This window comes from Durio zibethinus, chromosome 9 (assembly GCF_047325235.1).
Source record: "Durio zibethinus cultivar Kanyao isolate XHJ-2024 chromosome 9, ASM4732523v1, whole genome shotgun sequence".
Lineage (NCBI taxonomy): Eukaryota > Viridiplantae > Streptophyta > Magnoliopsida > Malvales > Malvaceae > Durio > Durio zibethinus.
The window spans coordinates 27,378,347-27,391,724 of NC_143170.1; the positions used below are offsets into that span (position 1 = coordinate 27,378,347).

General features: G+C 26.3%; 1 protein-coding gene across 1 annotated transcript; it reads right to left on the minus strand.

The window, feature by feature from the left end:
* Positions 1-3,199: 3,199 nt before the first annotated feature.
* LOC111317925 (F-box protein At5g50450-like) lies at positions 3,200-5,288 on the minus strand. Its single transcript, XM_022920467.2, has 4 exons — positions 5,011-5,288; positions 4,762-4,924; positions 3,898-4,670; positions 3,200-3,698 (listed from the first exon to the last, which is right to left on the minus strand). The coding sequence occupies exons 1-3, from the start codon at positions 5,286-5,288 to the stop codon at positions 3,903-3,905; spliced, it is 1,209 nt and encodes a 402-aa protein (XP_022776202.2). The 3' UTR covers positions 3,200-3,698; positions 3,898-3,902.
* Positions 5,289-13,378: the final 8,090 nt, after the last annotated feature.

The following is a 13,378-nucleotide window of genomic DNA, read 5'->3' on the forward strand; positions in this document are numbered from 1 at the left end:
TTACACAAGGCCCAACCTGTCAACATCTCTGAAATTTCTTTTAACTAGGCCTTGAGCCCATTTCCATCTCACTTGCTCAGAACCCCAGTCACTGTTGAAAAATCTAGCTAAACCCATCTATTAGGGTTGCACTTATTTTATATTAAATATGTATAAAATATAAAATTATTATTTTATATAAATTAAATATGATAATTTTTTAATTATTTTTGTTATATTCATAAATTTTCAAAAGTTTTAAAATTTAGCATTGGATGCATAATATAAATAAAAGTATTGTATTGGAAAATAAATTTTAGCAAAGATCAACTTTAGTTATATATCATAAATTAAAAAATATTTTTTATAATTTATTTATTTCATTTAAATTCATGAATAATTTTATAAAAAAAAATACTAATCCCGCCAATGTCAAAAAATTTTTTATATGACCATCCGTTCGTGTAATTAATTAGTAAAATAATGAATTTTTAAGAGTTTAGAAAAAAAAATTTATTTGTGCAAAGAAAAAAAAATCCCAAGCATTAAACAAGTAAAAAAAAAAAGAGAATTTTAGCACATAACATATCTGCATTTACAATTTTACCCTTGATCGTTCGATGGCGATTTCTTCAGCTTATCCAACCTCCTCCAATCGTCCAGCATCGGCATTGCCGCATTCCCATTACCACCTTCCTCCAATCATTCAAATTGGAATGTCTTCCGCCATTCAAACTTTACCTTCTCACCTTCTTTCTTGTTCTTTTATACGAAGTCGGTGTTTTTACAAGTGGAGTTAAAATAGCAATATATATTTTATTTTTTAAAATTAATTTTTTTAAATATATATTAAAAGATATGTATTATTATTTTAATCATATTTGTAAAGTTAAAATTTAAAATATACATTAAAAAATATATATTATTATCTTAGTTTTATTTATAAAATTAAAAAATTTAACTATAAGTATATTTAATAATTATATATATATATATATATATATATATATAGGGCGAAGAGAAAAACAATAAAGGAGAGATTGTTTCATTACATGTTGGTTTGATGTTGGATCCACGGAATTTAACTGTACTAAAAACTCAAATATTCGTTGAACAGTTATTTTATATATGTCATACATTGATTTTGTTAACGGTACTTATAGTTAAGATTTAAAAATAATTAAAATTATTATTTACGGAAATATTTTTATATTTAATTGTTATTTTTATTAAATTAAAAAAATACATACATTAATTACTTAAAAAAAATTATCAATCAATTATCCATATAGTAAAGTTTAAAAGTTTACAATGTAAGTTTAACAAAATGACACATTTTTTTAGGATATATGTAAAAAAATATTTTATTTTATTTATTTATTTTTTTAAAATTTAAAAGTAAATAAATTGTTCAATTTTTCAAGTTAAAATAAGACGTGTCGTACCTAACAACTTAAAATAAAAAATTACAGGTTATATATTCGAAATCTCAATAAATAATTACTAATAAAGTTTGAACACAAGATTTTTTCATTAAGAAAAAGATCTTAAGCCCAAAAATAGAGATAATTGAGAATAAATAAATTAATAAATTTGAAAAAAAAAATTTTGTGCCAAAAGAATAAATTTGAAGGTTTTAAGAAAAGCAAAGTGTCCGTGAAACCAAAAGTCTGAAATTGTATGTTCCCCGCCTCAAGGATACGGAAAGCTGCAACTTAGGTCGCTTGAACTCGATAAAAGTTGCGTCTCGAGTGACTTGATTCTGTAAATTTCAAGTAAGCCGCCACGACCCAACTTAGTAACTTCTCCTGTAATTTCTTTTAGCATGAGCCTAACTCCATCTTAATTGCTCAGCTATCCCACTCAAATTTAGGTATATCTTGCAATTAATGTATTTAATTTATATTAATTTTGTATAAAATAATACAAAAATTATTATATCATAATTCATGTCAATAAATTAAATATGATAAATATTTTTTAAAATTTACCAAACTCATGACTTTTGAAAAAAATTTAAAATTTATTATTTTCATATATATTTTATATTATTTTTATATTATATCATCGTATTATATTTTAATTTATAAAATATAAATATAACATTCCGGGTTTTTATTATATGATTATTAAAATGAAATGCAAAATATGAAAAAGAAAAAAACTTAATTATGCGTATTACTGAAATTAATAATAATTTATGAGAATATTATACTTTTATATCCTCTTAAACATACAATTTCACGAATCTGATTAGCATTTGATACATAATATAGATAAAAGTATTATAACTTCTGCTACTATTCTAGTAATTTGTAATTGGAGCAGTTTGAACCAATTCTTCAAGATGCGTGAGAAAATTTGTTACTAGAAACATATATTATATAATATAATTATCAATAATACTCTAAGATCATATTTAAAAAAAAATGATGAATAAGATAAAATGATAATTATTTTATATTATATTTAGTTTATATCTAAAAAAGAATAAAATATTATAAAAAAATTAATTATTTTTTTGATATAAGATGATTCAGTATTTTTAAAGTAAAGATAATTATTTTTAATATATGAAATTAAATTTAAATATTTTATTATACTTTTAAAAATTATATTAATAATTTAAATTATATAAATTTTTAAAAAAATAATTTTGATTAATAAATAAATTATCTTATAATAATTTTTGTACATATTAAATATAAAATAAAATAATATTATTTAATCTAATCTTATTTATAATATTAATTTATCTTATCTTATCATAATTTTATATATTAAACACATTATAAATTCTAAAATAACATCGTTTTTATCAACTGTTTGCTGCATGGCTGGCTCTAGCGGCTATCGATCTCCATGCATTTATTTTTTAATAGGCTCCCTTCTCCGGCATCAAAGAAGGAAATTGACGAAGAAAGATCAAAAAATAATTAAAAAAATATTAAAGTAATAATTAAATAAGATTAATCATTGTATAATAATTTTTTTTTTGAGATGTGACCCCTTACCTGTTTCATATATAATATATAGTATAGATCTAACAATTTAAAATAAAATACATAAATATGATATGGATATAATACAAATATAAGATATAAATATAATATGATTTAAAATTTTAATAATAATTATATTTAAATTTAATAAAATAAAATAATATATTTTATATTTTTTTATCAATATAAATTATGATACGTAATTTTTATATAAAATATGATATAAATATATAAAATTTAAAATTATATATAATATGAATACATAAATCATTATATCTATTATAAGTTCGACCTGTAAGGTAAAATTTGTTGGAATCAACAAAATCATACCATCTCATTGTTTAGAGACGGAATCCCAATCCGAATTTTTTACCATGGGGCATCCAAACGAAGTGCAAATCCTTTTTCGTTTTGTTTAATCAGAAAATTTTGTTCTCACTATACCAAATTTGTCTCGTAGATTTTCTACAGAAAGAAGAAAGCTGTCCACGTTTTGAAACAATTGTCTTTGAGAATCCTTTTGAATACTTCAACAAAGTCTTACATTGCTGGGACCCCTCACCAAAATCTCCCCAATTCGCATGCTTGTTCACTGACGCTCCTCGAATCCTCCTCTTTTGACCAAACAAATTTCAAACGATTTCGAACCCTTAATCAGGTCGCCATGTCCATATGCTATATATGAGCATCTTCCGCCAGCCTCGTTTGACAACATAGCTAGAAATTTTTTATATGATCAACAGTTTGTTTAATTAGTAAAATAATAAAATTTTAATTTTAATAATAAATATTCAAATCTTAAAAGTTTAGAAAATTTTTTATATGTACACGGATAAAAAGAGAAATTATTGAATACATATTTGCTACGTAAAAATAAAAACCCAAAAAAAAAATTTTCCACATAACATATTTGCACCTTAATCAGTCAATAGCTACGTCTTCAGCTTCCCCTACTGCTTCCAATCTTCCAGCACCGGCGTCGCCGCCATTCTCATTACCGCCTTCCTCCAACCGCCTCTCAATTGGTACGCATTCAACCTTATGTCTCAACTTCCAATCAAGCGCTTGACAACCACGAGAACAGTAATTCACCGTGCCACAAACTGAGCACCTCCTAAACTCATTAGCCCTTGTCTCAGGCCTTCCGCATCCTTTATGAGAGCAAAGCCTTAGCCCCTGACCTAACTCACCCACCCCTGACTCGAACCATTCTTTCAAAAACATGTTCACCGGATGCCCCTCCGGTGCGGGTACGTTGCACCCGAAATCACTTAACAACGGACAACCCGAACCCGAACCCGATCCCGTCCTGTAAGTGTAATGTTGATAGTTTACACGACGTTTGTGCTGTTGCTGAGGTTGTCGTTTGATTAAGGAGTTTAAAGACGACACGAGTTCTCGAGCGTTGGCTTGGAGGAGTAGCCGGCGTCCTTCGGTTACGTTTTGGCGCACGCCGTAACCGTCTTGCAGGCAATGACCAAGCTCACGAAGCGCGTCCACATGGCCAAGGAAAGCGGCTCGTGCACATAAAGCTACTCCGGCTTGAAGATCCTTGTTGTATTTCGAGCCACCGCTTCCGTTGAATTGTATAATGGCCAGCGAGTAGAGAGCCGCCGCGTGGTACTTGATTGCTGCTTTGGCCATTAACGACGCTCCGCTTCCCCGGTTTTGTAAACAGTAAAATCGGATCTGTAACGATAGCACGTAGCAGTTACGTTAATTCTAAAAAAAGACGAGAAAAAAGAGAAAATGAGATAAAATATATGTGCGGAGTACGGACCATGCCGAGAGTGTAGCAAGCTTCAGCGTTGCCGGCGGCGACGCAGTGTTTGAGAAAACAGTGAGCGGAATCGGACCAGTTTCGGGCTTTCACGGCCAAAGCTTTTGGACCAGCTTTTGATAAGACAAGAGGGTGAAGACCTAAACGGTTTAATCTCTTACATCTGTCGAATAAATTTTGGATTTTTTCTATTAGTACTTTCATATTAACACCCAGAAAAAAAAAAAGAAAAAAGAAAAATCAACGTACGTTAGGAGAACTTTGATGAAATCAGAAGGGCAAGAAGCGGAAGAACTGAGGTTGCAAAGGATGGAAACAACGAGATCGTCAGGCAATCCATCGAAGAGATCGGATTTGTCGGTAATTTCAGGACAAGTCCTTTGCTTTTTCCTCTGCAACATTCCTTTGTTTTCTTCGTTCTTTTGGGACAACGAAACAAATGAAAGTGATGCAGAAATTTCAATTTTTACCTTCTCATCTTCCTTAGTACTTTTATATGGTTTTTTGCTTTCTTTTCTTTTATCCATAAAAGCAAAATCCAAAAAGATGGAGTTATATATAAGGCTGCTAAAAAAAAATGAAAAAAATATAAAAGTTAGATTTGAAATTGTACTTTTGGTTTGGTTTAGGTATTTATTTTATTTAATTCGAATTAAATTTAAATATTAAATATATATTAAATTTAGATTAAATTTTAAATTAAAAATTAAAAAATTAAAGTAAATTGAATTATATATTTTTAATTTTTATAAAATATAAATAATAACTTTACATCAAAATCTATTTAAATTTATTAAAATTTTATATTAAAATATATATATATATTTAAAAAATTTAAAAATCAATAAATCAAATTAAACTGAATCGATAAAATTTAATTTATTTTAATTTTAATTAAATAAAAATTTAATTTAAATTTAAATTTAAATTTTTATAATATTATATAACATTTAAAAAAATTAATTTAAATCCGATCTAAATCAAATTATTATCACCTTAATTATATATGCTGCGAGAGAAGATCACGGAGGGATTGTTTGATTACAAGTAAACGTAGGTTTGGAGTTGGACCCACGCAATTTAACTACACCAAATCTCGAATATTTGTTGGAAAGTTATTTTATATGCGTTGGATTCTGTTTAACGTTACTTACAGATACGATTTAAAAATAATTAAAATTAATATTTATGAAAATATTTTTATATTATATTAAATTAAAAAAAATACATACATTAATTTTACTTGTTAAGGAAAGTTATCAAATGTCCGTATAGTGAGCTTTTGACTCTACAAAAAATGTGATGCATACTTTTTAAAATATATTAAAAAAATAATTAAAAATAAAAATAAAATATGTGTTAATATTTTAATTACATTTATATAATTAAAAATTTATATTGATATTATATTAAATACTAATTTTTTAATATCAATTTGCCATTAGTTAACATTTTTCAATTTTATAGACGAGTTGATTTTTTTATTATAGAGAAATGAGTTAAAAAATTGATAAATATTTTATTAAAGTAAATATATTAAAATTAACAAATTAATTAATTATTAAATAAATATGTCGATTTTTATGTGTTAAGATTATTTCATGAAAGCTTACATGTAATTATAAAAAATATTGCGTGAAATGATTTTTTTTTTGTATTTTATTTTGATAAAATTATGAATGCGCTAAATTAATATAAAAAATTTTTAAAATTATTTACACGTAGAATTAATTCCAAGAAAAATTAAAATGTTTACGATCGTATTATAAAAAATGTCGATTATTTAACTTTATCTATAAAATTAAAAAACTTTATCATATAAAACAATATTATTTTGTTTGATACTATAATCAACTACTAAAAGAAAATTAGGTTATGATTCACATTTCATTTAACTCTAATGGATTTGACATGTAAATATTTTACAAATCTTTGGTATGAAAAGTAGTGGTCAAAGTGGCCCCAAAGTAAAAGCCAGCACAATTAGTGCATTTTGTTGAGCAAAATGACTAAAAGAAAAGCCAAATCAAGATATTGGGATGTTGGAACTCGGAAGGGAAAGCCTATTTTGTCTAGTTTTAGGAACAGAGAAGAGCATCCCATTACTCCTATGTATTTTTGGAAATCTAATTTAGATTTAGAAAGTATGGATTCTTGATTTTTTTCCATATATTTATCAATTTTATTTGTCATAGTTGGTATGATACTAAGTTCATTTTAGTACACAGGAAAGGAAATGGAATGTCAAATTTAATGTGATTAACTTATACTTCCTTGACTAGCAATGCCCCATTGATTTTGTTTAGTTTTTTAGTATTTAAAATTATCTGAATTTAAATCTTGATTATTAAAATTAAAATTATAATATTTTATCAATAAGTTATACAATTGTTGAAGATTTTGTTCGTGAAATTTTAGGTATTAGTATGAAAATAAATTCGATTATCAAATATCTATAAATATTGTTTAAGAAAAGTTAAATTATTATTTAAAAAAAGAATTTTGCATCTAATAATAATAATAATAATTTCAAAGTTTTTAAGTTTGGTGTTTTCATAAAAACATAAAATGATAGGAAGCAAAATTATATAGAGGCATTAATTCTCTATTGAAAAACCCATCAATCTTAAATGCAAAAAAGTCTTGAAATGATCTCCCTCTTTTGAACCTTATTCACATTTGATCTTTATTAGTATGTTTTCATACAAACATAGAAAGGTAGGAAATAAAATTAGGGCATTAATTCTCTATTGAAAAACCCATCAATTTTTTTTTTTAAGAAAAATTTAATGATAAATAAGTTGTTCAGTCCCTCAGATCAGAATAAGATGTACCATATTTGAAAGTATAAAATAAGTAGTTACAGATCGTGCATTTGAGATAATCCTATCGAGTGACCACCAGTAAAACTCGAACCTAAAATCTTTTTATCGAGGAAGACAAACCTAACCAACCATCAATCTTGAAAATAAAGGATGACAAAAAAGTCTTGATATGGTCTCCCACTTTTGAACCTGATTCACATTTGATCTTTATTAGTATAGTGGCGTACTTATAAGAAAGCTTTGAAGCAAAGTCTTATTTAAAGCAGATTATTCATGTGGTGTGAACTACATTAAACTACAAAATAATGAAGGCTTTAGCTTCCTTATCCTTTTTGTTTAGGTTGTCTTTATCAAAGAAACCAAACCACTTTTGCCTTTTGTTTTCTTATATAAAAGGATAGTTTTATTCGAGTATTTAATTCAAATTTATTTATGCTTTTCAATTCTTGTTTACAAAAGAAATCGATAAAAAAAATTGTAAATATTAAAATTTGAACCTTAAATTTATTGAATATTAAATCGAAATAACTTCCAGAAACTGATTTCATAAATAATATACAAATCGTTAGCTTTGAAAGTTTGGCTAAGAGCAAATTTTCATTGCCTTGTGAGACTAAAATATTTGAATCTTCTTTTTCCGTATATCATTTTTGTACTTTGTTATCATGTTTGGCTCTACGGCATGGTCCAAATTGAAGCACAAGTTGATCTGGTCTACAAAAGAGTTTTGCAATACACGTTAAAGCCTCAGATATTTCCAATTTTCCACTGTGGACACATTAAAATAATGGTGTATTCAAACCTTTGTTTTCTTCACTTCATCAGATTTGAGTGAAGAAAAAGAAAGAAAACTGGGTTTTGGATAACGTCTGAAGATGTGGAGTTGGTAGAACACAAATCCTTAATTTTGATTTCCACCAAAGAGAGATGATGAATCCTTTGGTGTGCGTTGCTGCTGCCACAGCGGCCAGATTCAAGTAGACATGATAATTGAAGTATTTATATTATGTAAAATATTAATAATTCATGTATTCGTGTCGTGTTTACATAAAAATTATATATTATAATTTATGTTGACATAAAAATATAAAATATATTTTTTAATTTTATTAAATATATTTATGATTTTTATTAAAATTTTAAACTGTATTATTTTTATATTTTTTTATTTATATTATTTTTATATCATGTTATCATATTTATTTGATATTGTCATGTCTTACCTGTAAAATTATAATCATTAATCTTCTTTAAGTCTTCTCTTTAAAATTCCTTTTATATTCCTTGGTAATTAATTCGTTTGAGTTTTGGGGATTGCAGTGAGAGTAATGTGATTAAGGATGAGTAAAAGTCGGTTTGAACCGATTAGATCGATCAAAATTGAGTGAATTCGATTGAATCGGTTTAATTTATTCGGTTTGAATTATAATCGATTTTTTAAATTGGTTAAATTGATTAATTCGATCGGTTTTCAATTTTTAAAATTGATAATTACATTAACCGAATTAACCGACTTTCTAATAATTAAAAATAAAAAAAAATTGAGATAAATATTTTTATTTATTTTTTTTGTAAAATATTATTGAAATTATTAAATTTTTTAATAATTTAGTTTGAATTATACTAAAGTTTAAATTTTATTGAATTGAATTTGTGGTTAAATAATTATTAATAATAAGAAAAAAATTGATAAAAAAAAATCGGTTGTTTAACTGAACTGAACCGATTTTGATTAATTATTTAATAATATTCGATCGGTTCAATCATTTGTTAAATGAAAGTCGGTTAAGTCGATTATTGATTTTTTCAAACTGAACTGACCGAATCGATCATTTACTCACCCCTAAATGTGCCACCTCTCACAAAGAAAGTTGTATCGGAGACTGTTACATGTGATTACTCTTGAGTCACATAATTACAGCACCAATGGCCGCCCACATGGTGATGAAAAATGAATTGTGTAAATGCCAAAAAAGCAAGCGTGGGAAAGTCTTCAAAAGATATCAGTGGGGGTAGGGATGAAAAAATAATTTTGAGAAAAACGAAAATTCATTTTAAATTGTAGTAGTAGGTTTGTTTTGGATAATTTTTTTTATTCGGTTTGGATTAAATTTAGATATTAAATATATATTAAGTTTAAATTAAATTTAAGATTAAGAAGTGAAAAACACAAAAAAAATCGAATTATGTATTTTCATTAATATATATATTTTATAAAATAAAAATAATTATTTTATACTTAAATCTATTTAAGTATATTAAAAATTGTATTCAAATAATATATTAAAAACAATGAAAACTAAATTTAAAAAACTAATGAATCAAAACGAATTGATTTGGATTTGAATCAAATTTTAAAAATTTATAATTTTATACGTTATTCAAAAAATCAAATAAAAATCAGTTCCGAACTATTACAGGGAAATAATTTGCAAAGGCAGATGCCCAGAGTTCAAGGATTCCCGAATCGGGCAAAACAGCTTTCCTCTGCAGCTGTGCCTGTTGGCCACGAGACAAGGTCATTTTTAAGGAGGAATTATATCTTTACCAGAACTAGAAATTCATCAACCCCCCAACCAATGCATGAGGGGTACTTTGATTGGTATCATTATGGTTCTCGATCGTGTTGATCATATTGGGGTGCACTTATATGCCATGCGAAGGCAAAGACTTGGCTGCCAAAGCAAAAGATTGGGGTGAATTTTTTTTTTTGTTGTTGTTGGCAAATCATATGTATCCCATTTCCGATATGGCTTTTGACCGGAGACAGAAAAAGATTATAGATGTTAAGAGTTTAAAATTATTAAACGTTATTTTTTGAATATGATTACATGAATTCATTTAATTAAATTTTGAATTTTTTAAAATAAAGATGAGTGATATCACATCATGCACATGTCTTGCATGAAAATAGTTCATGCAAGCAAAATTAAATTTGGCAACAATAATCAAATCAATTCGGTTGGTAACTTGGCAAGAAATGAAATAAATATCTTTGTGCGATTTGATTTTACCATGCTTATCCATATTTTCTTGTTTTATTTTCACGGTAGGTCCTTTGTAACAATAAAATCTTTTTTTTTTTTTTCAAATTAGAAACAACATGATCTTTTTAATTTGGCAGATTGTGGACTTGTTTTTACAAGCAATTACACCAAGACATATTTTCTATCAGACGGACTGAGAACTACACATGATTTAAGCATTTAGATGACATTTGAAGTGCATATTTGAACTAATTTTATAGCACTCCATCGACTATATATGGTGGTTTATCTGTATAAGTAATCATCATTGCTTATGTAACCATTATTGAAAGAAAAATAAGCAATCAATGAGCTGTTAATTCAATGATATTAGAGATGGGTCCTAAAAGATAGTGGCTCCTATCCCTTTGGCTTTGCTTTTAGTTGAAAATTTCAAATTCGAACCCCAATTGTAATCTAAAAATAAAAAAGAAAAGTAAGCACAAAACATTTTCAATATACATGTAATTATTACGAAAAAGAAAAATAAGCAATCAATGAACTATTAATTTAATAATATTGGAGTCGATTTCAATTTTTAAAATATCGAGTTCAAACCCTAATTATAATCCAAAAAATAATAAAAAAAAAGCACAAAACATTCAGTATTGAGTTTGCTTTCAATAATTACTACAAATTTTCAAAAGGCCATAGATGCAAACCCAACCTTTTCAAAGAAAGAACTATACTTGTCCTAGACATATAAGCATGGGATATAAATGTATAAATATATATATATATATATTATAGAACCAAGTCAAAGCAAAAAATATTTGTTAATCCAAATTTCAACCTGGCCATCGAGTTCTAATTTCTTGTAGATCGTTCATTTTTCATTTGTTATCATATTATTTCGTCGGTATTAATTATGAATGATATATTGTGCATGAATATAATATGAAATGTGTTCGAATTATTTGCGACGGTCTTGTTTCGAAATCATCAACGAAATATCAGATCAAGATTATGAATTCTTCTAAATCTAGAAAGAGGGGTTTTTTTTTTCTTCGTGCCATTAATCAAGAAAAGAGCCTGACAGCCACTAACATGGACATGTAGAGTTGACAATATCCGGTATGAAACCCTAATTAACTAGAGGTGGGTGGCGTATATATCAAACTGTTTTATTCTTTTTTTTTTTAATGAAAATTCTATGCTTTCATGGAGAGAATAAAAGTTGTGATGGAAAATGATATGATTCGAATTTTCCCATTCATGGGCTCCATTAAGTTCAAGAAAAAAAAAAAAAAAAAGATAAGGTTGAATCATGTCATGAAAGGAAAAAAGGAAATGCATATATTTAATTATTAAAAAATGTATATTTTTTTATACAAAAAAATTATAAATATTGAGATTTAAATTTAATATTATTAAATATTACTTTTTAAAAATAACTATAAAAACTAATTAATTTAAGCTTTGAGTTTAAAAAATTTATATCCCAATCATATATTGATAAAGTTTGGTGTGGTGGATGTCCATGGGGCTCTAAATGGGCCAACATTGTTTGTGCCTTTTTTTTTTAAGTTGGTTTCACATTTTTAGCTAAATCCAACTTTCTTTTAGTCTCATTTGATCTAATTCTAATGTGTTTTCACCACTTTTTTGACCTCTAATGAGAGAAGGGGCTTTGCATTTGGAGTAATGGTTTCCACCCATAAGACCAAACTAAATCTTTTATTTATTTATTTTTTTGTTATGATTGGAAGTTAGGGTAAGCTATGGCAAATCCCAAAATCTTAAAGTGGTAGGAAGGAATCAAGGATTTAGAAATTTTAGATAGGAGCATTAATATTCTTTTTTCATTTTTATGAACAAATAAATAAAAATAAGCCTATCAAAGTACAAAAAAAGTCTTTTTGGGAGAGAATAACATACATTGGAATTACTAATGACAAGTCTTTTTCATCTTCCCCATTTATTTTTAGTGTTATTTTCAAATGAGATAGATAACCTAAACTCCCAAAATTATTGCCTCAATTAAAACCCAAATTAAATATGGCATAAGTTTATAAATCTATTTCTTTTCCATATATATATATATATTATTCATCATATAAAACAAGGAATTTTTGTCTGCCAAAGAACCCTAACTTTTCCTTTTGGTCTAATGGCTACTAAGAGTTAAGACTAAAGACTCTACAATTTGAAAGGCATTGTACAAACTTAGTATAGAAAATATCTTTACAAATAAAAAAGAGATATCTTTAACAAGTTAATATACAATACAATTTTTAAAAAAATTTGGCTTACACACTATTCTCCATCAATTTTACATATATTATTAGTAAAAAGATTATCTATATGTTTTTTACCATTATAACTTTCTTTTAACTTTTTATTATTTATACTTTTCAAAATTTTCGAAACAAATATAATAAACAACGAAAAACAATGATATTTTTAGAAAATATTTTCTAGAACATTAAGAAATTTTGTCTATTGAATTTTTCCATTTTTTCTAAAAGTGAAAAATCATATTTTAGTTTTTTTTTTGTTTTTCAAAATTATATATTTATTTATATTACAATATTCTTTATTTAAAATAATACTATAAAAAAGAAAAAAAAAAAGGGCAATGAAATCTATGGTAGGTTTATCATGGGCTACTTTTATTGGGTCTGTCTTGAACTTAAACCCAGAAATCCTTATTTCTTAGGCCGATGATCCCTAACCAACACTAACCCTAGATGGTTTGAGCCAAATTTTATGATTTGGTCTCCTCTCGTAGCCCCATAGATTCATAATTTGGACTCTCTCGAAACC